Source organism: Neovison vison, chromosome 3, assembly GCF_020171115.1.
Source record: "Neovison vison isolate M4711 chromosome 3, ASM_NN_V1, whole genome shotgun sequence".
NCBI lineage: Eukaryota > Metazoa > Chordata > Mammalia > Carnivora > Mustelidae > Neogale > Neogale vison.
In genome coordinates, this window is record NC_058093.1 from 233657191 (window position 1) to 233684531 (window position 27341).

The 27341-nt window shown below is 47.1% G+C and overlaps 1 protein-coding gene across 1 annotated transcript in view; it reads right to left on the bottom strand.

The window, feature by feature from the left end:
* The window catches only part of CCDC63 (coiled-coil domain containing 63), a 29090-nt gene continuing 1749 nt past the window's right edge, over window positions 1-27341 (bottom strand). Inside the window, exons 2-10 of the mRNA XM_044241111.1 lie at window positions 25762-25951; window positions 21787-21906; window positions 17381-17562; window positions 16315-16496; window positions 14432-14652; window positions 9137-9211; window positions 5534-5726; window positions 2300-2503; window positions 1-146 (exon numbers count right to left, since the gene is read on the bottom strand). Of these exons, the coding sequence (XP_044097046.1) occupies window positions 1-146; window positions 2300-2503; window positions 5534-5726; window positions 9137-9211; window positions 14432-14652; window positions 16315-16496; window positions 17381-17562; window positions 21787-21906; window positions 25762-25951 (1513 nt within the window). The remainder of the gene's footprint in view (window positions 147-2299; window positions 2504-5533; window positions 5727-9136; window positions 9212-14431; window positions 14653-16314; window positions 16497-17380; window positions 17563-21786; window positions 21907-25761; window positions 25952-27341) is intronic.

Sequence of the window (27341 nt, forward strand, 5' to 3'; positions counted from 1 at the left end):
TCAACCCGTTAACTTCTTCCTGAGCCTTGGATCATCCCCCTTCTCAGGTGTGCTCTCTGAATGTAAGTCCCTGCTTCGAAACTCTCTTGCGATGTAGTTGCTGAACACGAGCTGCTGAAGGCTGCTGTGGTCCAGGGGCTGCTCGACTGCATCAAAGACAGGACTTGTGTGAGGAGTTTGGAAATGAGTCCCAGCGTGGGGTGGGTGTAGATAGCTTCCCTCCCAGGGACGGTGCTTCTCTGCCCCATTCATGGACGCCCAAGGCAAGGATGTCCAGGCCTGGTTTGGGGACCGTCCACACTGCTGGGAGTGGAGTGTGCCCATTCTTGAGGTTCAGGGAGAAAAAGCATCAGTAAAGATGTACTGCACAGGGATGCGCAAGACAGTAATTGTTTTTTTCCCAGAAGAGGATGTGACGGTGAGTTTAGTTTAATGTCAAAGAGACAGGGCCACCATGTGCAGTTGTTCAGGATGTAGACTGCACAGACATCTGGTGGAGACAAGTGAATGGATGGGCTGAAATCTAACCCCCACTCAATTGCCAAACCATGTCCACACAGAAGGGGCCCCTTTTCACAATCTGTTCAGAGGGGGTCCCTTTGAATTCACACATATGGGCCATAGAGACTAGTGTTAAGAGAACCCAATGATTATCAACATTCCCTTGAGCAGAAGTGAAGGCATCATCTGCAAGTTCCTGACCTTGTGAGGGCAGCATTACGAGCAGCTGGGTCCTGCCACCCTCCTCTTAAGAACTCAAAGGCCCAAGGGAAGCGGTGTTAGGGTGGCTAATGCCAGACCCAGCTTTTACCCCTGCTAAGTTTCGGTTGCCTCGACTAAATCAAACAGGAGGATGTGTGTGTGTGTGTGTGTGTGAGCACGTGTGCACACACATCTGTGTGTTGGCACTCTTCCCCTACTCCCCCACCCCATCACTGACACACCCGCACACCTGAAGGGCTACTTAGAGAAGTGGGACTTTTTTTTTTTTTAAATCCAGTTTCCTCTGATTACTAAAAATGTTCAAGATCATTGCAAAAAAAATTTTTTTTTGCAAAAAAATTTTTTTAAACAATACAGAATTGTTTAACTTAGAAATGCAAAGTTCTCTGTAAATCACAAGAACGCACCGTAAGTCAGCCTATAAATCCTTTGTTTTTACATGTGTTATCAAGATACATCCCTCCTTCCCTCCCTTCATCCCTCCCTCCCTCCCCCTCCCCCTCCTCCTTCTCTCTGTCTCTCTCTCCCATTATATACATCTCTCGCCCTATTATACATCTGGGCTGTCAAGGGCTGTCTTGTACACTGTAGGATTTTTACCAGCATTCCTGGACACTAGATGCCCACAGCACCCCCCACCTCCCAGCTGCACCAAACAAAAATATCTCCGGACATTGCCAGAAGTCCTCTGAGGGGTAAATCACTCCTGGGTGAGGACTACTGAATATATATATATATATATATATATATATATATATATATTCCTATAATCCATATATATTAAGTATATCTATAACTTATATACCCTGTGTGTATAAGAGAGGGAGTCTATAGGGTCCCACTGCATTCTTTTCTGTGTCTGCATAGCATTCCTATGCATGGATGGGTGAATGGTAATTCCAGAAACATTTACTCAAGTAGGACGATGGACTGCAGTGAACATCGTCCTACTTGAGTAAATGTTTCTTGAAGGACCAGTTTGCACGGGTGAGATTATGGGCCTAATGGGTGTATCCAGGTCTCAGGCTTGTCACACCTGGGGCCACACTGGCCTCCCAAACCCAGATGGGGCTGATTTTCTGTCCACCTCCAGAAAGAAGGGCTGCTTCCGGCAGTGAGGGGAGTGTCATGCCTGGGAAGAAGCCTGGCCTTGGGGGCCACTTAGGCATCTGGGTCCAGTCACCAGCCGAGCCACAGCTGCTTCAGCTAGGAGGTTGGGGGACACGGTGGGGGCGGCCCAAGGGTGGTCACAGGAGGAGTAAGACTCGGGCATGGGTGAAAGGCGGGATCAGGGATTCTCGTGTGCTGCCAGTTTGTAGACTGTGGACATTTTAAGGTTCATTTTAAATGGTCACAAAGTAGGGATTTAAAATATGTATATATCCAGGATCTCTAAAGTCCGGGGTCTTCATTGGGCTGTAGGGAGAAGCATCCCCCCGGCGAAACAGGCCCAGGGCCACAGCCACAGTGGCACCCAATGAGGCTCATAAAGGGAAACTGAGGCTCTACACTGCAGACTCTCCCCAGCACAGGTCTCCTAGCAACCTGCGCAGGTCGCAGGAGGACAAGGACTCACCTTCATCCAACCTTTCGCCCAAGGGGTCAGCCCCGAACACTGGGGGGATGACCTTGATGGGTTCTGCGGGCTTAAGGAGGGCAGAGCCGCCCCAGAAGGGGTTGACGAAGGGCAGCTGGGTCTCGGTTTCTGCCCCTTCCATTTCCAGGATCCGCTTGTAGGACTCCAGCAGCAGCAGGTCATTGGTCTTCTTTTCGATGATGGCTGGAAAAAAAAACTGATCGGAACCAAGATGGCAGCCCAGAGACCTGGGTCGGGGGTGGGGGTGAGGTGGAGTGGGGTGGGGTTGGGGGGATTGGGGGTGACGTCCCCTGCTGGAGAGGAAGGGAAGGGACAGGAAGAGGCGTCTCTCGCGGGTTACACCATGCATTCCCCCGGGGGGAGGGGCAATCTCATCCCAAGAGGAAAACTTGGTTGTTTCGAGACAAACAAAACAAAACAAAAAACCCCACTTGACTTTATAACATAAAACAGATATACATACAGAACATAAACGACTATATAGTGTACCAAGAGTGTTAAAACTGCCTGAGGACCACAACTGGGGAAAGAATGTCTAAAAAGACTCCTAAAAAGGCAATAGTGAGGGAGGTGAGAAGCACTAGGTTACACCGAAAACTAGGAGCCCCGGGCAGCCCCTTAAATGCCTGATTTTTCTCTCTCTTTTTAAAAAGATTTTATTTATTTATTTATTTGACAGAGATCACAAGTAGGCAGAGAAAGAGGGGGAAGCAAGCTCCCCGCCCAGCAGAGAGCCTGACGCGGGGCTCAATCCTAGGACTCTGAGATCATGACCTGAGCCGGAGACAGAGGCTTAACCCACTGAGCCACCCAGGCGCCCCTACAACTGATTTTTCTCCTGTACACACTCTGTCTCAGGCTTCCCCACCTTTGCTCACACATGCTGTTCCTTCTGCCCAGAAGGCCTTTCCCTACACCCCCCCCCCAATAATGCCTGCTGATGTTTTAAGACTTGGATCAGGGCTCTGCCCCCTGCAGGAACGTTTCTCTGAGCAACCTACTCCGGGGACCTGCCCCTACTCTGTTTCACTCACCAGAGTGGTGCGCTCATTCACCTACTCAACAAATGATTATCAGACACTTGCCGTGCCAGGCACAGTGCTGGAAGTTCCCTAGGCATGAGCGGAACCAAAAGGACAAGAACAGTAACTGGGAAGATGCAGGTCCTGACCTGATGAAGCCCATAAGCTTCAGTGTGTGTGAAGAAGATGGAGAGAAAGACAAATTTACCAAGGAACCTTGATATCCAGATGATCATTATCTAGATTGTGTAACCACTGGATTTGGATACAATGTGGTTTTTAAAAAAGACTTTATTTATTTATTTATTTATTTGACAGAGAGAGAGACACAGCGAGAGAGGGGACACAAGCAGAGGGAGTGGGAGAGGGAGAAACAAGCTCCCCACTGAGCAAGGAGCCCAATGTGGGACCTGATCCCAGGAATCTGGGATCATGACCTGAGCTGAAGGCAGTGGCTTAACCAACTGAGCTACCCAGGCATCTCTGGAGAAAGGACATTTAAACTGAGATCTGAAAATTCTAAGACAAGGACACCAGGAACAGCTTGTGCAAAGGCCCTGAGGTGGGAAAGCATTGAGGGGAGGGTTGCAAGAATACACAGGAGAGTGTGACGTGAGGTGGTAAGCAAGGACGGAAGTAGGATGAGGGAGGTGAGAAATGGAAGCAAGGGCCAGGCTGTGCAGACCCTGACAGGCAGTGGGCAGGAAAGAGTTAACACAGCAGTCCTGACTGCTGTCCTTTGAAGGGCCTGCTTCCCAGGTTGGCCCCAGGCTAGCATCAGGGAACTTGGGTTTCAGGAAGGTTCCTATCATCATTAACTGATAATAGCAGCTCAATGTGCCTAAACTGTGTATACAAAACATGTTTCTGCTAAACACCTGTTGTTTTTGGTTTTTTTTCCACACCGTGAGCTTCTCTAGTGAGCTTCCCGGGTGGACAACATTTCACCCACATTGTCACAACACAGTGCTGGGGGGATTAGCACATCTTGTGTGACCCTGCTGGGAGAGGACCCTTGGAAGCTTGCCCCTGCCTTCCTCCAGACTTCACCCCAGGCCCCTCTTTCCTTTAGCTGATGTTGCTTTTTATCCTTTTGCTCTAACAAATCATAGCCATGAGTACTACTATATGCTAAGTTTATAAGGCTCCTAGCAAATCACTGAACCTGGCAGGAGGTTCATGGGGGGAGGGGGCATGATGGGAAACTCCCAAACACAGACTGTATTAAGAACCATAGGTTTTATTCGAAGAGCAAGGTAAGCCATTCATTTCAAATTGTCACGATCTGTGGAGGTGCATCCCTCCTTCTCCATCCTGTGCTCAGGCCTACGGCTAGAAATGTGTGTTCTAGTTCATAGGTATTTGCTACATCCCAGGCACTGCTCTGAGAACTTTACTTCTTCCTTTCCAACCTGTATGCTTTCCATTTCTTTTTCTTGCCTTATTGCATGGCTTAGGACCACCACTATGATACTGAGTAGGAGCAGTGAGAGCAAACATTCTCGCCTTGTTCCTGACCTTAGAGGGAAAACACTCAAATTATCACCTTTAAGGGTGAGGTTAGCTGTAGGATTTTTTGTTGTCGTTGTTGTGTTTTCTTAAGAGAAAGAGAGAGCACAAATGGGTAGGAAGGGCAGAGGGAGAGGAGATAGCTGACACCCTGCTGAGCAGGGAGCCCCATGTGGGGCTTGATCCCAGGACCCTGGGATCATGACCTGAGCTGAAGGCAGACACTTAACTACCTGAGCCTTCCAGGTGCCCCCAACTATTGGTGTTTTGTAGACACCCTTCAAGGTTAAGACAGTTTCCTTCTAGTTTCAGTTTGTCAAGAATCTTGACCATGAACGGATGTTGCATTTGTCAAATGCTTCTTCTGTCTCTACTGACGTGATCATATAGTTTTACTACAATTAAATTTCATTTAATATTCCCAAAAAACATTGAGGTATATATTGGGCTTACTCCTCATTTTTTTTTTTAGATGAAAAAATTAAAACACGGCTTCAAAAAGTTGCCCAGTGGCACAGAGCTAGTAAGAGTAGAACCAGGATTTGAACCCAGGCGGGCTGGCATTATGGCCCACGTGCTTCGCCACCAGGCTCACCGCCACCCAAGAACAAACCCTCATGCCTGCTCATAGAAAGCTCTGGAAATGGATCCTAACGGTCCAATGGGCCCCAGCTTGACTCACCAAAGTACTGTGGAAGGTTGTTGTCGGTGATTTTCCCTGTCTCCCCTAAGTGCCCCAGGATGGTAGTGGCATCACAATTAATCTTTTTAAACAGATTCTCCACCGAGGTCTTGAGATACTCCAAGGTCTTGCTGATTTCGTTGTAGCTGTTTTCATACATGTCTGCCTCCTCCGTGGTCTTCTTCAGTTTCTCCTGGTGACAGACCCCCAATTCCCAGCCCACATTAGCCAGACTGCTGCCCTGGACTCAGTGGCCCCATGAGGACTTTCAGTGCAGATAGGAGTTTGGGGTCCTCTGGAAATGGGGTCTCCGAACTACAGGATTTCAAACCACTCAGGAGGTACAAAATCAATCTAAGCATTTTAATTAATAAATGCTCAATTAGCATTTAAAGAAAGAAAGTAAATAGAACAGAAGAGAAAGGAAGAGAAAATACTAGTATGCATTTTAGGTAAAGAGGAGAAATACTGTTAAATGCACATTTTGTTTCACTTACATGTACATGTGTCAACATGTGTACCGGATTACTATGTCTTTTCATTTTTTTTTAATAGGCTACACACCCAGCATGGAGGCCAAAGTGGGGCTTGAATTCACAACCCTGAGATTAAGACCTGAGCTGAGACCAAGAGTCGGATGCTCAACTGATTAGCCACCCAGGTGCCCCAGGATTACAGTATCTTCTAGAAACTGGTGATTCACTTTTTTAACATTGTGACCCCCAGGACGGAATACGTTTTACATCACAGCCCAATGCATGCAACATACATACATATGTACGTACACGTGCATATGGGTGTGTGTTTATATGTATTATCTAATCAAATGAAGTAAAAGTTTCACTAACAATGCTCTATGGCATGTTTTAATATTTTCTGTTCTGTTTCATTACTTTTGAATGATTTGGTCTAAAAAACTGATTTTACCACTTGCAGTTTAAAACATTATCACTCTATAGCCCAGTGGTTCTCAAAGTGGGGTCCCAGGACCAGGAGCTTTCGCTTTACCAGGGAACTAGTTAGAAATGCAAATTCTTGGGCTCCAGCCCAGACCCTGACTCAGAGGGTCGGGGGATGGGCCTGGCAACGTGTGTTTTAAAGAACGTCCAGCTGACTCTCACGCACAATGAAGTTTGAGAAACCCTGCAAGTCCATTGGCTCAAAATCTTAGCTTCTCACTGGTATCACCTGGGAGCTTCAAAACACCTGCTGCCCTGACCACCGCCACCCCCCACCCCCCTGCCTCAGGGATTCCGACGGTTTGGTCTGGGGCACAGCCTGGGCATTAGGAATTTTAAAGCCTCCGAAGTGAACCTGATTGGCAGCCCCGGGCTGAGAATCCCTGCTCTGGGGTGAGAGCTTCTGGTGCCTTCCTGTCTCTCCCTCTGAGTTCCTGGCTTGCTGAGGTGAATTAGGCCCTGTGAGGAACCATTCCCTTTGGCTCCGTATGCCTCACCCCAAATAACAGTCCTAAGGGGCAGTCCTAGCCACACACCGCATTTTCCAGGTGCAGAAACGGAGTTTCCAACCCACACGGCCAGGAGAGGGAGGCCAAGCTCTGAATTGTCTCTCCACTACCACCATACCAGGCAGCTTCCTGTCCCTAGTTCCCAGGGCTGCGGGTCCTCTGGGGACAGCAAGAGCTGCCCTCTCCTTCTTAAAGGTGGGTTAAGGAATCCCATGGTTAACAGCCTAATGTGATGGTGACGGCACCTCACAGTCACGGTCACGGTCACACACGTCACCTCAACACCTCCTTACAACTGCTTCAGTGTCCAGATGAGGAAAATTGAGGTTGGAGAAGAAAAGCGACCTTGTGTTTAGCTTCCTTCTGCTGAGTGGCCTAAGTATCTGACCTTTAGTCGGGTGACTAAAAATACCTAAAATGACCTTCAGGTTTTATCTCTTGAGCAGTCATTTTGAACCAAGGCGATGGGGTTTTCGCTCACAGGACTACTACAATGAAAGCCACGTTTAGGATTCTCTACCCTACTGCGTGCCTAGCGTGTGCACTCGTGACTTGATGTTATCTTTGTGGCCCACTGCAGTGAGGATGGTCATTATCTCCATTTTACAGGTGAGAAAACAGAGGCTCAGAGAGGTGAAGTCACTTTCTCAAAGTCACGCAGCTAGGAAGTGACTTTTGGAGAGTCATACCCAAGCATTTGTTCCCAGGCCTGACTGCAGAACAGGACCAATCACAACCCCAAGGAAGCATCTGGACGCTGGGTGGCCCTGAGCCAAGGACATGGGACCCCCAAGCACGTGCTCAGCTTGAAGAGGGTCCCCTTGGACTTGGGCCCTGACTGGAAGGTTTTTTGTTTGTTAGTTTTAAAAAAAAATTTTTTTCTGCTTCGAAGTTTAAATCCTCTTATCTAGGTTCCTGGGAGAGGCCGCTCGCAATATAGGTGCCTTATGCTTTGCTGCCCCCCGGTGGCCAACCAGAGAATGGCACTGCCATCCCTGTAATCAGGGGCGTATCAACAAAGAACAAAATAGGTCACAGAGAAGGAAAGGAAAATGACCCTGGACCTCAGTTCCTGGGCCAGGAACTGCTGCATTAGAGCAGGGCTATGCGGCCACACACTCTGGGACGTTTGCTATCCATTCTCCCCTTACACCTTAGTAACAAACTCCTGATTGTATTGGGGGTGGCAATGTGCCCAGCTCAAGCTCTACTTCCAATCCTCCTCTGCAATAGAGACGGTCAGTGAGATGTAAACGCAGAAGGCATTGGCTGAGTCTTCACAGAAAGAAACATTTAAGCTGCCTAACCTTCAGCAAAGTTGTTTGTTTTTGCCTTCCTGACTTTCTTCCTGCCTGGAACATACATGTGATGACTGGATCATTGGCAGCTACATTACAACCATGAGGCATCCTTGGGAATGTAAGCCACATACTAAAGATGGCAAACAGGAGCAGCCTGGGTCACTGATGACATCATGACCCTCCCTGAAGGACCTATCTCCAAACTTATTTCTTAACAAAGTAAATAATGCTACCTTGCTTAGGCCATTGTTACTTTGGTTTCTTGTGATTAGCAACTAAATACAATGCAAAGCTCTTATACAGCATCCCAGCTCCATAATGTTGGTCAAGTGACTTTACCTCTCTGAACCTGTTTCTTCATCTGTACAATGTAGAGATCATAGCAACTACCTCATGGGACTGTTGTGAAGATTAAATGAGATAGTACAAGAAAAGCACTTAGCCCAGTGTCTGGCATGAAGTAATTGCTCAAAAAGTGTTCCTAGTAATTGTTATTGATTGAAAACAGGCCACAGCCAAGACAAAGGGGAGAGAAAAAAATTACTGAGTCAGAGCTCTGTCTGGGATTTGCCAGTCTGGGATGAAATTAGACACACAAGTCTCCCTGTAGTCAGGGAGTCTTTAAAATGGACAAAGAGGCTTTAGGGACAAAATTCTGCAGCAATATCTATAGCAGAGGTGGCTTGAGACAAAGGCTCAGGACATGTCCAGACATGAGCCAGGCCAATAGTCTCATGGGGAGATAAGGTACTCCTCCCGAGAACCACCGGACAGACCGCCTGACAGACAGACAACAGAGACTCCCACATCCCTCCCTCCCCACCCTTGTCTTACCTCCAACTCTCTCAGGGTGGAGCGGTTGTCATCATGGGATGATTTCTGCTGGGATCTCAAGAAGATGATCTCATCCTGCTCACAAGAGAACCAGACCATAAGGAGGAGTGGGTGCTCCCCTCCCCACCACACCTGCAGCTAAGCCTGTGCCTTGAGGAGATGAGGGGGATTTAAATTATGTTTCCAAGAGCCCCCAAACCCCTGAGCCCCTCTTATGCCCATAGAGGTTTTTTCTCATGTTTCTTTTGAAGATTTATTTTTTTTATTTTAGAAAGAGAGAGAGAATCTCAAGCAGACTCCACACTGAGCGCAGAGTCCAATGCGATGCGGGGCTCAATCCCGGGCCTCTGAGATCATGACCTGAGCCAAAATCAAGAGTCTAGCATAAATCAGAATCATCTGGAGGTTTGTGAAAACACAGACTGCTGGGCCCCTCTCCCAGAGGTTCTAGGCCAGTAGGTCTGAGTGGGGTCCAAGAATGTGTGTTTCTCAAAAGTTTTCAGGAGCTGCTGCTACTGTTGATCCAGGGACCAGATTCGAGAACCCTAGGGCTGTTCTAGGGCTAGAACAGTGTGTCCAAATGCAAAAGGCTACCTTTTGAGTTAATTTCATCTCTAGGACTCCGTCCCATGGAAATAGTAGGACATGTGGGCTAAGTGGCTGCTCAGGGCTGTCTGTCATGTTATTACTTATTATGGCCCCCAGTTAGAGACGATCTTAATGTGTACGGATAGTGGATCAGTTAAATCAATGATGGTACATTCATGTCATGAGGGAAATAGGTCTTAAATAAAAATATGGTTCAAAATTCCTAGACAATTCTTAGGGAATCTGGGTTTGTAGGTATGGGATAGAACTTGGGGAATCTGCATTTTTAAGATTCTACTACAGAGCATTCAAGGGTCTCCAGAAGCCACTAAAAAAAAAACATAGAAGGGCGCCTGGGTGGCTCAGTGGGTTAAGCTGCTGCCTTTGGCTCAGGTCATGATCTCAGGGTCCTGGGATCAAGTCCCGCATTGGGCTCTCTGCTTGGTGGGGAGCCTGCTTCCCCTTCTCTCTCTCTGCCTGCTTGTGATCTCTCTCTCTGTCAAATAAATAAATAAAATCTTGAAAAAAAAAGAACATAGATGATGTTGGGACATATCTATGATGAATTTCAGGGGAAAAAATTTCAAAACAGCATGAACGGTCTAGAATGATCCAATACTATAAACAGGCACCTTTTCTGCCTCAGGGCCTTTGCACTTGCTATTTCTTCTCCCTGGAACATTCATTCCCCAGGGATCTGCATAGCTTATTCCCTCACCTACAAGTCTGCTCAAATCTTAGCTTCTCAACTTCCCATGCCCTCACCTGGCTCCAGAACCCCTCTTTACCTGTTACACTTTATCTCTTACACTTATCCACATCATTTTCAATTTCTAATGCACTCTATAATTCATGTATTTATTAGGCTTTCCACTTATTGTTTGTTTCTCTCTGTCAGAACAGAAACTGCTGGAGGGCAGACCTTTCTGTCATTTTGTTCACTGTGCCATAATAAGTGTCTAGAATAGTGCCTGGCACATAGTAGTTGCTCAGTAAATACTTGCTAGATAAACAAAACCAAAAGATTATTTTTTGCAATCAGAATATATAAATCTCAGAGCACCTGGGTGGTTCGGTCAGACCTGCCTTTGGTTCAGGTCATAACCCAAGGGCCTTGAGATTGAGCCCCACATTGGGCTCCTTGCTCAGTGGGGAGCCTGCTTCTCCCTCTCCCTCTCTCCCCCCTGGTTTGTGCTCTCTCTCTCTCACTCAATCTCTCTCAAATAAATCATTAAAATCTTTTTTAAAAGAATATATAATTCTCTTTATACTATATATAATCATTATGTTAAGTTTTAAAAGCATCACGCCCCCCAAAAAAAAGAAGAAAGAAGGAAATAGATCAAAATGTCAACAATGATTATCTCTAGGGAATGGGATAATGGATGATTTAAAAAATACAATCCTTGGGTATTTTCCAAATTTTCTATAATGAACATATCCACCTAAGATTTTTAAAACATAAAGCATTTTCATTAGAAACAAGCATTTTCAGGAATTGTTCAGCAGGTAGTCCATTAAGTCCCAAAAGCCACAGTTCTATAACTTCAAAGAAAAGCACAGAAGCTACTGTTCTGGTCCAAACATCATTCTACAAATGAGGAGCCCGAAGCCCAGGGAGATCACGGACTTGTCTGTCCTTCACCAGACACACTCGTGTTAAGGCCAGACACAGGCTGTGTAGCTTAGAGAGGGGGTACTATCATGGTGAATGGGAAAGATCAAGGTCAATTTTGTTTAGTAACCATTTCTTGATTGAATCAGTTTCTGACTAGCGTTCTCACATCCCTCTCCTATGGTCTGTCCTTGTCATCCCACTGGGACTAGTAAGACGCTGTCTCCCAGAAAATGAGAATCAGTGTCCTGTCCACTTCCCAGGTCCCAAATGGACCCCATCATCCATCCTTTCATCCTTGAAATCTTTGTGCCCGAAGACTTTCCATGCAATACTGAGCGTGGCCACCTGAGGGCAGTGGCGAAGCGCCTACCCCGGAGGCAGAAGGTTCAAAGGACCTCAGGGCAGCGGGCCTGAGACGCGAGAGCAGATGGGATCCAGCTGGTGTGGGTGGATGAGCGCCTGCTGCCTTCAGCTTCCGGGGGGAGGGGGGGGCTGCGGAGCTGGAGCTGTCAGATCCGATTTTCCAAGAGAAACCAAAAATCCAGGTTTTCATGTGGAATACCCGGATTTTTAAATGTTGGCAACTACTAATTTTTAAATTTGGGGGGTAGGGGAGACCAAGCAAAAGAAGAATGAGAGTGGGGTTCAACCAGTTACAACCTCTGACCCTGGTGCTCTCTCCAGAAGGGGTGAAGTCAGTTGGTAGAATCCTAGTTGTTTGGGGTTTATATATTTTTCCTATCCGAGCCCTAGTTTGAGCAGAGGTGCCACAAGAAGACAGGAAGGTAAGGGTCCAGGCAACCCCTCCAGCCACCCCTCCCACACCCCAACCCCTTCATCCCAAACTGCTCCATTTTACCTGTTTTCTATACCATGTTTCCTCACAACCTGTGTTTAAACGAAAATGTTCTGTAGCTTTATTTATTTATTTATTTTTAATAGAAGTTTGGAAAGTACTGCTCTAGTCCAAAGAGATCATTCTATAGATGTGGAGACTGAGGCCGGGACAGGGCAGGAGTGGCCACCTGTCATCAGACACACTGGTCCTGACAGAGTCTGAGTGGCTGAAGGAGAAAAGGGTACTATCCTCATGGTGAGTGGCAAGGTCAAGGTCAGTTACTGTTTTGGAGCTACTTCCTGGTGCCTCCCCCTGTGTGCAGGGCTATCCTGGGCATTGGGAAAGCAGAGGGAATAAACGTTTGTGCCTAGAAGGCACAACTAGGGGATGTTTGTCCCCTAGAAGATCACCTTCCAGAAGGGAGACATAGGGCTGTTCAAGCTCATCTCCCCCAGCCCTGCCCCCTCTACACACTGAGCTGAACATTCTCCTTTTCCCCCCAAATCCATCTGCCTTGCTTCCTCACCCTCTGCTGCAGACCCAAAGGCTATGGCTCTGGACTCCCTTGTCCCCTGCCTTGGGTTGCACCCAGCCCCTGGGAGGCGCCAGCTGGAGATTAGTGGGTGGAAAGAGGTTGGGGGTACTTGCCCCCTCCCCACTGCCCTCCGACCTTTGCAGATCACTAGCTTGGCCACAATCCCTCCAGGACAGACACAGAGACACCCTCCTCCACACACCTCATTCCTGATTCCAGAAACAGCTCTTTCCTCTCACCTATTCTAGAGCCCTTTCTCGCTGGTCCTGCACTTTCCATTTGTGATTACCTTAAACCTTTGAAATAGTCCCTCTTTAAAAAATCCTGCCTCAATGTACCCATTTGGGGCAAGCCCTCTGTTTCCCATGACCACACTGGTACCACCACCTTCATTCTCATCATGTTCGCATGCCACCTGTATGATTATTACCTATCCCGATCTATTATTGTCTATTAATAGTTTTCTTTCAATCAGTCAAATTGTGTTCATTTTATTATGTTCATCACTATTTTTTTACTGTTATTACTACTTATCATCCTAAATAATAATACCCATTAAATCACAAGGTTACAAGCTATGTTTGTCCTAATCCTCATAAAAATTAATTTACCACTAGTAAATTAAAATGTCTTCACCTGTATTCGGGCTACTAGCTATCTGTACATGACCAGTGCACCTGCTCATATTCAGGAGACAGTGACATTGCAAAAGGCTCCCTTCACCATACAAACAGCACGGGGACCCCCAATGGGAGGAGTTATGAATTCCCAGTGGTGGTGACATTTGTGCAGGTCAGGATAATGAGAAGTATTTGGTCAGAAGAAAAGCAGGAGTGGGGGAGGAAATGGCATGAAGAAAGCCTCAGAAGAGGGAAGTGCACAGGACAGCTGAGACTGGCAGCCATGGAGGGTACCTTTGGGGTTGTGAGAGGAGGTGAACCTGCCAAGGCAGTTTGAAGCCGAATTTTGAAGCGCCCCAAGTGTCACACTAAGGAGTTTAGATTCTATGCTATACAGACAGTTCCAAAGGCTGTTTATGTGTGTTCTGGAGAGTAAGCAGCCCAAGGAGCCAGTAAAGTTTGGGAAACTATGGTCTCAACAAAGGTAAATAGGTTTCTTTACTACAGGACTTGTCAGAGCCTTTACTATACTCAAGTACATCAGTTCTCTTCAAGATGGATTGACCATCTCTCCTCAATTCTGTGAAGCTGTTGATTAATAGGGTTAATTAATAGGGTTCAGCAAACTCTGAACTATCTGGCAAAGGGCCAGATAGTAGATATTTTAGGCATTTCAGGCCACATATGATCTCTCCTGTGTATATCATCTTTTTATTTCTCCTTTTAACTCTGTAAAAATGTAAAAGCCATTCTTAGCTCATGGCCCGTACAAAAACCGACCACAGGCTGTATCCAGCCATGGCTATAGTTTAGGGAACCCTGGATTATAGAACATGCCACAGATTATAAGTGTCACTATTGGGGGTGTGGGGGCAGGACCACATTGTGTGTTTGCGTCAACTGGAAGACAAATACCAATTTCAGAAAGGTTAAAATGTAGGGAGGATCCCTGGAGGAATATAGTGTTTCCCAAACCGACTAGACCTCAAGGCCCTCTTTATAGGGCATCTCGAGGAGTGTTTTGAGGAAGCTGCTTTGAGAAAGGCTGTGCTGAGGATGTGCAGGTCCCAGGCCTAGGGAAGAAGAGCCACCTGACCTGGATTCTCTGGGTCTTCTTGTGCATCATCTCCATGTCATTGTTGAGCTCTGTGACGTATGTGAACCTGGCGAAGTTCTTCTCCTCCTTGGCCAGAAAGTCCTCGACGAGCTGATTCAGGTTCCCGTCCTCGGTCAGCTTGAGCAGCCTGAGGTGGGCCACCTCATAGCTCTCGAAACTCTCACCCTTGGTCTTCTTCCTGTGCTTCTTTCTCTTGAGAGCTAGAAAGGAGAAGCCAGCAACCGTGAATCTGAAGGGAAGTCTCTCAGAGCAGTGCTGGGCAGGGAGACGTGCTCCGTAATATTGTCACTGTGCCCTGGGGAGGAGACTAGACTTCTCCAGGAGAGGGGGCAAGCGCTTTACTCCTTAGTCATGTCACAGATGTTTAACTGAGCATCTACTATGTGCAGACATTGTGTTGGGCTCTGCAGATACAAAACCCCTGTCCCATGGAGCATGCAGTGGAGGAATCAGACAAAAAGAGGAAAGAAAAGGAGATACCTATGTAAACATAAGAAACACATCACCATGCTGTGGCTCTGGTCACAGAAGAGCAGTATCAGGGGCTGTGACGGGGTAGCTGTGTGGCTCGGCAAGGCCTCTCAAAGGAGGTGACATCTGAGCAGGGTGAAGATCAAGGAAATCCTGTTGGCAGGCTCAGACCTTGGCAAATTTAAGGAACTAAAGCCAAGAAAGTTTTCCAAGCTCTGTTCTCTCCTGCCTAATGCCTGCCACAGCCTCACCTTTGCTGAACTCAGTCTTGTCTCTGATTTAGCCTCCAAAGGGCCATCACAAAGATCTTTCTAGATCTTCCTAGGCACATCTGGCCCTGCGACTCCTTTACCTGCTGTTATTTAGAGAGTGAGAGGTGGGGTTTCTCAGAAACACACTTTCTGCAACACCACAGTCCCAAATGAAAAGGCAGGAGGAGACAGGAGATGCTAAAAGAACAAAACACAAATACAGCTTCCACGGGGTGTGGTGGTGGGCTCTCTGAAGAGCTCAGACTTTTCAGTCTGTTCGGGAGAAAGTAAAAACAACAGCCATGAGACTGCTGGCCTCAGAAAGGGCTCTTCTTGCAAGGTTGGCCCCTGGCTGTATCTGGGCACTTAAATGGTAAATGGTTCCGTGGATGGTTATCAGACATTCCCTCAATGCTAGGAGTGCCTCACTGTGGTTACACCGTGCAGATGGTGTGTATGGTTTATGCTGAATGCATGCTTTCCTTCCAGGAGGCTGAACTGGGGCACACAAGGGAGAAGACCCCTACATGGCCAGCCCCCAGTGAGATCTTAGGGATGGAGGCTCTAATGAGCTCCCCTAGTAGACACCTCTTCATAAATGTCACAAGGGGATGCTGGAGCAATTAAGCATGTCCTATGTGACTGCCCTGGGAGAAGATTCTGGAAGCTTGTGCCTGATTTCCTCCAGACTTTGCCCCATGTGGCTTTCCTCTTTGCTTGCGTGCGCTTTGGATCCCTACCGCGTAGCCATGCATGTCACTGCACGCTGACTCTTGTGAATCCTCCTAGCCGATCACCAAAGCTGGGGACCCAACACCCAAGTCTGCTCCCCCAGAAAATGGAAGGGGAGCCTCAGAGTAAGGACACAGCCTGTGGGGTAGGGTTGGTGGATAAAATACAGGACACCCAGTTAAATTTGAATTTCAGACAAACCGTACATTTTGATCAAATATAATTATGGCTTAATTGTAGATATGCAACAAATAACTTTTTACTTAATTTTAAAAATGTATTCACTGTTTATCTAAAATTTAAATTTAACTAGACATAATGTTATTCGCTAAATTTGACAACCCTACTCAGCAGGACTTGGGCCCCCTCAGTTGAGAGAGAGTGACAAAGCATGCCTGGAGAGTGTACCTTCTTCCTTTTTGGCCTGCTCCTCAAACTCCAGACGGTCATTCAGCTTGATAAGCAAGAAAGACTTGAGCTTGGTCTCATGGGCATAGATGCGCTCCAGCTCTCGGATCTCCAGATTGTACTGAGAAATGTCCTTCTGCTGGCGGTCCTTCATGGCGGCCATCCGAGCCATGGCTTCCAGCCTGTGAGAGGTGGGGCCCAGTCTGGGTGTCCAGAGGCTCCCTTTCCCCTCCCTTCTCCCTACCAGAGTGGAGGGAATTGCTGCCGATGACCATCACTTCTTTTACTCATGGAGGCTCTGGGGATGGAGGAACAGCCCTCCTTACCGGAGTCACTGGAGCTGCCAGCTCTAGACCATAACCAGGAAATGATCTGTCATCATCATCACCACCACCACTATGACCACTACCGCCACCATCACCGCCACCACAACCATCGCTACCACGACCATAACCTCCACCACGACCACCATGATCATCACAACCACCACCACCACCACCACAACCACAACCATCACCACCTCATCATTATCAGCACTTGTCAATTACTGTGGCCCAGCCAACCCTTATATCCATATACTATTTAATCCTCACTAACCCCCAAAGCGTCCTACAATAATATAGTAGCGACAGAACCAGAATTCAAACCCTGATCTCTCCAACTCCAAAACCTATGCTCTTCACAGCCCAACTAATATTCCTCTCGCCCCTACAAGTATGAAGCCAGGAGATAACCCAGGACTCAAAGCAGGGGCATCTGGAGGAGAGGGCTCAGAAGAAAGGTTTGAATCTCAACCCTCCACTGTTTACCTAGCTCTCGGGTTCAGTATTTTGGCAGCTCAAAGCCTTCATATCCTGGTCTATCATAAAAGATGGCTATAACCCCCACCCCAGGCAGCTGCGAGGGTTGAATGATCCCCAGAGCATCAAGCACTGTGCCTGGCACACAGTCAGGGCTCAGAGTTATGATGAAGAGGTAAGATCCCTCAAGACACAAGCCCACGGGCAGAGGTGCTCAGCAGGGGGCTAAGAGGCATCTCTGCCCCTACGGTCTCCCCCCAGCCCACCTCTGCTCATAGGCCTGGGCAGACTGCTCAATAGCCATATTCATGGTTTTCTTCTGCATCAGCAAGCGTCGCTGGAGGTGCTGGTACACGTTGTCGTAAGCAGCCTTCTCATACCGCAGGTCCTCGATCTCCTTCCGGAGCTTGGCGTTGGTGGTCAGCATCTTGTCAAAGTGCACGGTGACCTGTGGGCAGGGCTGTGCTTCAAAACTGAGCTCCCTCCTGGGGCACGAGACAGGCCTCCAGAAGGCAGCCAAAGGGTGGGAAGGTCTCCCCACCACCTCCCACCGGAGGTCCAGAGCACAGAGGCTGGAGTGCTGAGAGGCTGAAGTTGGCCCCCAAATGACTAAGTGTTTTTTTTTTTTTTTAAGATTTTATTTATTTATTTGACAGAGATCACAAGCAGGCAGAGAGGCAGGTAGAGAGAGAGGGGGAAGCAGGCTCCCCACTGAGCAGAGAGCCCGATGCAATCCTGAGATCCTGAGATCATGACCTGAGCCAAAGGCAGAGGTTTAACCTACACTGAGCCACCCAGGCACCATGGCTAAGTGGTCTTAGGCAAGTTTCTTGCTCCCCCCTCCCCAACTCCCTAGATTTTAAATTTCTTTTTTTTTTTTTTTTAAAGATTTTATTTATTTATTTGAGAGAGAGAGACAGTGAGAGAGAGCATGAGCGAGGAGAAGGTCAGAGAGCGAAGCAGACTCCCCATGGAGCTGGGAGCCTGATGTGGGACTCGATCCCGGGACTCCAGGATCACGCCCTGAGCCGGAGGCTGTCGTCCAACCAACTGAGCCACCCAGGCGTCCCTAGATTTTAAATTTCTTGATGACATTTACACTTAACTCCCAGTTTTTTGCAATGGCAGGGGAGAGGGGAAAAGGTAAATGACACCACGAGGAAACAATCAGCTGAATCCAGAAGGTAGAACTTTCTATATCACAGCTGACCCAGACTCTTCAACTGGTTGATGGTTGGGAAAAGCTGTAGAGCACTGTTGGGGGTCGGTTGGTTCTTTGTGGTGGAGAGTTATCCTGTGCTTGGAGTGTTAAAGAAGCAATCTCTACGTTCTACCCACTGAATGCCAGCAGCACAGCCCCCAACCCAGCTGTGACAAGCAAAAATGTCTCTTTGGATACAATGTCCCTTTAGGGGCATAATCATCTCTGCTTGGGAACCACTGCTGTCAACCAGATAAATTTAAGAGACCTAATGATCACGTGAAACTTGATTGGCTCCAACTTTAAAAGACATTTTGGGGCCAGCCAGAGAAATTTTAAGGTGGGCAATATTAAGGAAATAGCATTAATTTTGTAAGATGTGATAAGGTTTCATGGCTATGAAAGAAAATGCTTGATCTTTAGAGATGCAAACAGAAGTATTTAGGGGTGCAATAGGACGATGTCTGTAATTTACCTTAAAATACTTCAGGGGAAAGAACGGTGAAACAAATATAGTAAAATGTTACCGATTATTAAATCTAAGTGATAGGCATGTGGGCGTTCATTATTTTATTCCCTCCACTTTTCTGTACATCTTATTAAATTTATCTTAAAAAAAGTTTTTTATGCAAAGTGCTCACATAGACACGGAAAAGAAACAATGGCAGAAAATATTCCTAATGGATATAAAGTAGCTTCGATCAGAGTTTTCCAAAGCATGTTCTGAGAAACTTTGGGTTTCTGCAAGAAGGGGGAAGGCGAGGTACACCACCAGAATGCAAAATTTAAGAAGGTACTCACTCTCCCAGTGTCAGCCCCGCATTTCCATGAGCCTAAGAGGGAATGCCTCAAATTTTGCATCCTGGGCTCTTTACTTGCCTAGCCCTAGTCCTGGCCCTGTGTTTCTCTGTAGGATGTTTCTGTGGCCACCACACAATGGAAGGGAATCCAGGAACAGAATCATTCTTATTCTTTCTCTATCTTCTACTTATCATTAAGAAGATATTGGTCATGGGGCGCCTGGGTGGCTCAGTGGGTTAAGCCGCTGCCTTTGGCTCGGGTCATGATCTCAGGGTCCTGGGATCGAGTCCCGCATTGGGCTCTCTGCTCAGCGGGGAGCCTGCTTCCTCCTCTCTCTCTGCTTGCCTCTCTGCCTACTTGTGATCTCTCTCTGTCAAATAAATAAATAAAATCTTTAAAAAAAAAAAAAAGAAGATATTGGTCATTATTCCTTCACACTTTAGTGTGAATTTTACTCTAGGACTCTTGACATGCTACCTATCCTCCGATTGTGGGATAAAAATGGGAGGGCTCTCAGACCCCACTGAGTAAGTGGAGGAGGCTTTAAGTCCTGTGGTATTCTGGGACCCTGAAATAACCTTTAGAGATGGCTACCTAATCTACCAAAAGGCACAGCCAGACCTGGTAAGGTAAGTGGGTAAAGGGGACCTGTCTGAGAAGTAAAATAGCAGCACTCCTCTCAGAAATGAAAGAAGGGACATTACTATAGACCTTACAGAAATAGAAAGAATTATAAGGCAATGTACTAAGAACAACTGTAAAACAACAAATTAGGATAACTGAGATGAAATGGACAAATTTCTAGAAAGAAACAAACTACTTAATTGACTCAGGAAGAAACAGAAACTCTAAACAGATCTATTACAAAAAAGCACAGCTCTGTAGACAAGTCATCATTAAATCATGAATGCAAAAAAGAAAATCATGCATGCATTTGTTCATTCATTCATTCGTTCATTCCATGAATAGATGTTTGCTAAGTACCTACTCTAAGCTTCACACTGTACTGGGCATTAATGATTCTTAACCAAGGGGACCTTCAGTTTCACCGAGGTTGTTTAATAGTACAGAAACCTGGGTCTAAGCCTTACAGGTTCTGATTCAAAACCAGTGAATCGGGGCGCCTGGGTGGCTCAGTGGGTTAAGCCGCTGCCTTCGGCTCAGGTCATAATCTCAGAGATCTGGGATCGAGCCCCACATCAGGCTCTCTGCTCAGCGGGGAGCCTGCTTCCTCCCCTCTCTCTGCCTGCCTCTCTGCCTGCTTGTAATCTCTGTCTGTCACATAAATAAATAAAATCTTAAAAAAAAAAACAGTGAATCTAGAGAATTACTGACTCAAAACCAGGAATCTACTTTTTAACACACATCCTAGGCCCTCTGAGGCATGGGTGCAAATCACTGGGCATGGATATTAAAAAGACACTGCCTTGCGTTCAGTCCACTTCCAGGTAACTGGGAGAAAGAAATCAGATCCAATTAACTTCAGCCATCCCTGGTTAAAGCCTGGTGGTCAGAGTTTGGGGGAAGGTAAGCACTTTGTATAGTGAGGCACTGACCGGCTTCCCTCCAAATCAATTCACTTGTCCTCTCTCCTGGATTATGTTGTGGGAACTGTTATTTCACTAGTCAGACTGGAACGTGTGTGTATGTGCTCAGCATTCTTTCTTCCCTTCTTTTTGCTTTTTTACCACTTCTTCTCAGCTCTCAGTCCACATTGTTGGATAGGGCTGACCTCTCTTACCCTTGAGTGATCCAAGGGTAGTCATGTGACTCAGGTCCATGTATTCTTCTGAGCACAGTGATTGGCTGAGGCATGGACACTTGATCCAAGACGGCTCAATGGGAACCCTCCCTGGAACTTGTGATTGAACTCTTAGGAAAGAGATGGTCCTTTTCTGCTGGTGTTTGTTCACATTGGGGGCTGCCCAAGAATGAAGTCATCTCCATCCAAAGGAGAGATGGACAGAAAAAGTATCCTGAAGACATGTTTGGAGCACCGGGATCCAGCTATGCCTGAAGGCCCCACTTTTGTCCCTAAATTTTTCTGCTCTATGGCCAATTCATTTTTGTGTGTGTGCGTAAGCCAGTTCATAATTCAGAGAACCCTGCTTAATGCACAAAGTCACTATAAATTGAAGTGATCAGGAAACATCACTTTTCTCTTTACCAAGTTATGCATGTCTATGCTGAATATTTCCTAGAGACAATATCAACAACAACCAAAAAGCACTAGGTCTAATAGAGGCATGAGCAGATTGCAATGGGGGAAGAAAGTCTTACTAATTCTCTTGCTGAAGGGTAATATTTGAGCTGCTTTTGAAAAATGAGCAAGTTTTTAAGTCAAGGCACTAAAAATAGTCATCCCGGGAGAGGTGGGGGATTAGAAAAGAGGACGTGGGGGCAACAGCATAGTGCATAAAGTGCGGAGAGCAAGAAGGAGAAAGGCACCTTGGGTAACAATGGGCCGAGTGGGTGGAACAGAGTGGGTGGAACAGAGTGGGTGATGAGTCTAAAAGGCTGCCTGGCTTGTATGAACGCCATTAGTTCACCTTCTCCTGACTCAACCAACAGGATGGGTAGGTTCTGCTAATGGCTCCACAGACATCATTCTCTACTCTGAGCAAGAGAAGGCAGAGCTGTTTGCAAAGCTGCAGAGAACACCTTACGTACAAGATTCAAACGGGTTTCCAGAACGTGGATCTGCTTCTGCAGTTTCCGGGGGTCATTGGCTTCCTGTATCTTTGCGAAGATCTGTTTTTGGTTTGTAATTTTTTTTTCCATCTGAACAATCTGGAAAAAAAAAAAAAGAAGAAGAAGAAGAGAGAGAAAGAAACCCCCAGCTGTGTTAAATAAACATCTGTATGGGTACAAATTATACAGTTCACTAATGTAAGCATGCTAAAATAAAAACTGCAATGTTCCTTCTTTTCCTACAAATAGAATTTTAATTTCTTTCTTGAATGCATGTTCAACTCAACTGCACTTAGCCAGTTTGGGTAAAATGAGGCAATTTAGAGGTTTTGCTTTTACCTGCGCACATGAATTTCACTCACCTTTTGGTCCAAGCTTCTTTTGGTTGGGTTTCATATCACCTGTAGCCAAAAGGATTCCTCACACACCAGGCCCTTAGGATCATTGATTCTGACTTCAAGTAAGTGACATACACTCTTGCCATAGATGACAGGAAAGAATTTGGGTCTATCCCAAACCAACGATAAGAATTTCATTTCCCTTTGCCAGTGATTGATCTAGAAGTAGATATATACTCTAGCCCTGGCCAATGAAGGAAAATCAGCTGGAAAGATTTTGTGAAATATTCTTTTCCTCATTAGAGTGTAAGAACCTGCCCCTCAGCCCTTCTTCACATCACTGAATGTGATGATATGAGAAGTCACACCAGCTATGCTTTGGCAGCCATCTTGAGACCAAGAGGATCAGAGAGAAAAAGACCAACCCATCATTACAGAGCTACTAAAAAAGTTCCTGGAATGACCTTTGTCCAGACAGACTTATTATGTGAGAAAACAAACTTCTATTCTTCCAGCCACTTCTAGTCAAGAACTACATTGCTTGTAGCCCAGTCTGTTCTCACTGGTACATCAAATAAGATGGCCGCTCAGATGATCAGGCTTCAAGGAACCACTGGGACTCATAATCTCATAAGGCATGTAAAGGCTGTTTAGGAGTGATACTAGCAGCCAGGCTTTGGTTCAAGGCAGTCAGAAGTCTGTTCTACTTGGTTCTCCTCTCCTGGGCTCTGCACAGGCAGCACCCAGCACCTTCAACACAACGTTGGCTCAGTAGATGGGGCAGCAGCCTCCCGGGCCTACAGCGTTGCCTGTCCTAAAGGCATACCCGCCCCTGCCTGAGCTGACCCAGAGACCTCAGGCTCCAGCTCCTCTTCAAAGGAAGGTGTAGGTCAGCACATCCCAGTGGCTCCTGTGATTACATTCAGCCTCCTATTCCCTTCGGTGCCTTTATGTCAGATGTTGCTTTTGTGACGCTGAGAGTAATTAGGCCTCTAATTTGTCTTTGGGAAGACAAAGACAAGACCACTAACAAGAATATGTTGCCTATGTGAGAGCACCTCACATAGGCAACATATTTATATTTATGCCTCAGCATAAAGGCACAGGCTTATTTGCTTTTTGAGGCCAGGCAGGGCTACGGGAGGTCCCTGCCTCCAGTGACCTCTAGCAAGGAAGCAGCTCTGGAAATTGTGAGGTGGGCACAGCAGCAGGGGGTTCTGGGACCTGCCCACCCTGAGATGGAACTCAGCAGAGAGGGTTTTTGTACAGGTCAGTGAGCACCATATTCTCTTGAGGATCCCAACATAGTTGGGATGCCTGGGTGGCTCAGTCAGTTAAGTATCAGTCTTCAGCTCAGGTCGTGATCCCAGGGTCCTAGGATCGAGTCCTGCATCGGGCTCCTTGCTCAGTAGGGGGCCTGCTTCCCCTCTGCCCGCTGCTCTCCCTGCTTGTGCTCGCTCTCTCTGACAAATAATAATCTTTTTAAAAAGTAGCTTGCCTACTGTTTCTGAGGACCCACATCCCCTTCTTTTCTTCAATTTTCCACTTTCTTCACTGTTATTGCCTTTCTCTTTCATTCATATATTCATTCATTCATTCATTCACTCATCATTGATTATTAAATACCTGCTCTGTGCCAGACGACAAAGGGTATGATGGCAATCAAGACAGTATGATGGTTTCTGCCCTCACAGAAACTTATAACCTAGGGCTGGAAATGAGCTATAAAGCAGAGTTAGTCCTGGGAAAAGGGAGATAAATAAAGTATTTTGGACACGGACAGCAGGGGCATCTGGAGAGGAAATGAAGGGACAACCCTCTGGCAGAAAGAGCATTTGGGCTGAGATCTAAAGGATGAAGAGGACCTCCCCAAGCAGAGAAGATGGGGAAGGGCAATCCAGGCAGAAGGAACAGCAGGTGCAAAGGCCTGCAAACGAGAGAAAGCACTATGGGCTCATGAAAGTGGCCAGTGTGGACAGAACACCGGGGCGGGGGTGGGGAGGGCAGGAGAGATGGTGGGAGGGGCAGGAGGGACACAAGGCAGCTGGGCCAACAAACCAAACCATTAGAGTTCGGCTCTGAGCTCAAGAACAAAAGGAAATTACTGAAGGGTTTGAAGCAGAGGAAATATGGGATGATAGTTCCAGATTCTCTGTCAGTAAATATTTATTGAGGACCTACTACGTGCCAGGCAATGGGATAGGCACAGGATGGGTAGAGAGAGGAACAAAACAGACATGGTCCTTGCCATTCCTGGAGGTGACAGGTTAGAGACAGATGACTCCTGTGTTAAAAGTCTAATTACCACTGGGAGAAGGGCTATGAGGGACGTGACATGTCATGAGAGGAGGTAAGGGAGTTTGGGGAGATCTTCTGTTTGTCCCCAGAAGGTTCATTCTCCACTCTATCCCACCCAACCGGGTCTGGGCCCCAGGAGGCTGATCCAGAAGGAGCCCATGATGACTCCCTTGCACTGGGCGAGAAGAAAGAGGCTGGGGTATTTATTGCCCCGGCTTGCTCTCTGTCTTCAGGTTCCAGAGTGTTTGCCTTGCCCACTGCGGCTAACCCTACAGGGTTTTCAGTGTCCCTACTCTGGGCTCACACCCTTGTAAATAGAGCCTTATAAAACTCTTCTCAAAGTACTACTGAGCATACTATCTATCTATCTATCTATCTATCTATTTATTTATTTAGGCCAGGAACCTAACTAATGCAAGGGGGATACACTTTAATCAGGAGAAAGGGTACAGAAAAGGTGTTCCTAAGAAAGTCACATTTAGGCTGAGCCATAAAGGACAAGAAGCAGGGATCAGGGTAACATGTGCAAAGGCCCTGAGATAAGAACAGTTTTTGCATATTTGGAGAAAAACAAGTGTTCTGCAGCTGAGGGAGATGAGTTGAGAAAGGAATGACATGGGATGAGGACAGAGGGGCAGGCTGGGGCTAGACCACACAGGACCTTTCAAGCCATAGTAAGGGATAGGACCACTAACACGGCCCAGCAAATGTCTCCAGCTCTTTGCCTTCTGGATACACGCACTTCCATTTGTGGATGGGTGGAGTTGACCATTTAGGGGATGGGCCGTTGGAGTATATATGGATTTGGTAGACAATTTTGAGCCTCTGGGTCATGGGCAGAAGTGACGTGCCACTCCCAGGATGCCGTATTCAAGTGCCAGTATGAGACTCTCCAGAACTCTCTTTGTCACAACATCTAGCGATATTCAAGATGGTGGATACCCCATCTGCCTGGCCCCAGATGAGAAGATACAAGAGCCCATAGCCAATCCATGAGACACACAGCATGAACAGGGAAGACCTCTATTGTTTTAAACCACTGAGTTGAGGGTGGGGGTGTTAATTGCTGCATAACTTAACTTCTCCTGATCGGCACAGTAGGGTTGGGAATTTACTCTGAGTGGAGAGGGAAGGTGCTGGAAAACATAGTGGAGGAATGGACTGGGAGAGTAGAGGTCACAAGGCTGGGGAGGAAGCTCGGTCACTTTTAGAACATGGGGCGTGAAATCTGGCCAAAGGCATCATGGGTACTCCCCCCACCCCATTTCAGCCCCCTCCTCCTCACGCTCCAGTTAACCCTCCAAGGGAAAGACCACACCTTCTCATCCAGTTCTGCCAACAACACTTTCATTGATTTAATCAGGGTCTCATAGTCGTCCTTGGTCTGCAGCAGGAAACACAGCTCCATGTAGTTTTTCTCATTCAGATCCAAGTTCTTTGAGGACTTGATGAGACCCAAAAGCAGAGTGATCTCATCCTGCTCTTCCTGCAGGGCCTTGATTTCCTTGCTGTTGGGAAAGCAGCACGTCATTAACCCTGCGGCCCGGAGTTCACACCCTGCGGCCCAGAGTTCACCTCACTCTGCGGCTCCAGGCTCCTTAGCGCTGCAAGCACAGGCAGACAAGTCACCTTCCTCCCAGAAGGGTGGCAGGGGGCTTACTGCAGGTCTCAGGTCCGGGTCTAGAGCTCTGGCCACCTGCAACCCCAAAGCTCTGCCCCTCGCTAGGGGGCCTTTTCTTCCTAGGGAACAATTTGCAGCTGTGCCTGTCAAAACCCATTACCTACGGGGTGGGGGAGGTGTTCTTTCTTTTGCCAGCAGCTCACAGGCATCTGTCTGATTTTGCTGACTTTCTTTCTAGACTTCACAGCCAATTATCTCTGGTAATGAGAGGCAAGCCCATCAGGCAGGCATTTTCAATTTCGCATCAACACAGAGGTGCGCAGTAACCTCCAACCTCCCCCAGTTTCTCTACGCAGGGTGCTAATGATTTATGAAATCGGCTGACATAAGTCTCCTCCTCTCTCTCCCTCTCCCTCCTCTGGAGAGGACAGCGGTAGGACTGTGGACAAACAGGGATTTTTGAATGAAAAAAGGCTTGGGCGATGGCAAATGAACAATGGGAAATGGCGCTGAGGCCAAGTTTCTGGCAAAGTCTGGGCACCTGACGCTGCAGACAGTGTGGTCCACAGCCTAGCTGCCTCGATGTCCTTTGGAAGCTTGGAAAAATGCAGAAGTTCAGGCCCCAACCCAGGACCTATTGAATCAGAATCTGCTTTGTAACAAGATCCTCAATCAGGCATATGCACATTTTTAAAAAGATTTTATGTATTTGAGAGAGAGCAAGAGCAAGGAAGAGGGAGAGAGAGAGAGAGAGAGAGAGCGCGCGAGTACAGAAGAAGGAGAACCAGGCTCCCCGCTGAACAGGGAGACCCATTCTGGGCTGGATCCCAGGACCCTGAAATCATGACCTGAGCTGAAGGCAGACGCTTAACTGCCACCCAGGTGCCGATGTTCAGTAGAATTTCTATAATGACAGGAATGTTCTCTATCTACTGCCCAACAGCATCCACCAGGCACCGTCAAGTGCTGTTGGGCACTTGAAATGTGGCTAGTGAACTTGCAATGTGGCTAGTGAACTTGCAATGTGGCTAGTGCAAGTGAAGAACTGAATTTTTAATCTTCTTTCACCAACTACAAATGTACATAGCCACATGTGGGAGTGTACCCCTAATTCTAGAGCTTCTTGTCTTCTAAACCAGCTGGGACCTTTCTCCCCCTCTTAAGCCCTTCTTGGGAGGGGGTCTTTGTTAAGGTGAAGAGAAAAAAAGAGCAGGAGAGTCCACCAGAGTTGGGAGTTCGGAGGGCACAGTAAAAGCAAAAGGAAGGTTTGTCTGTCT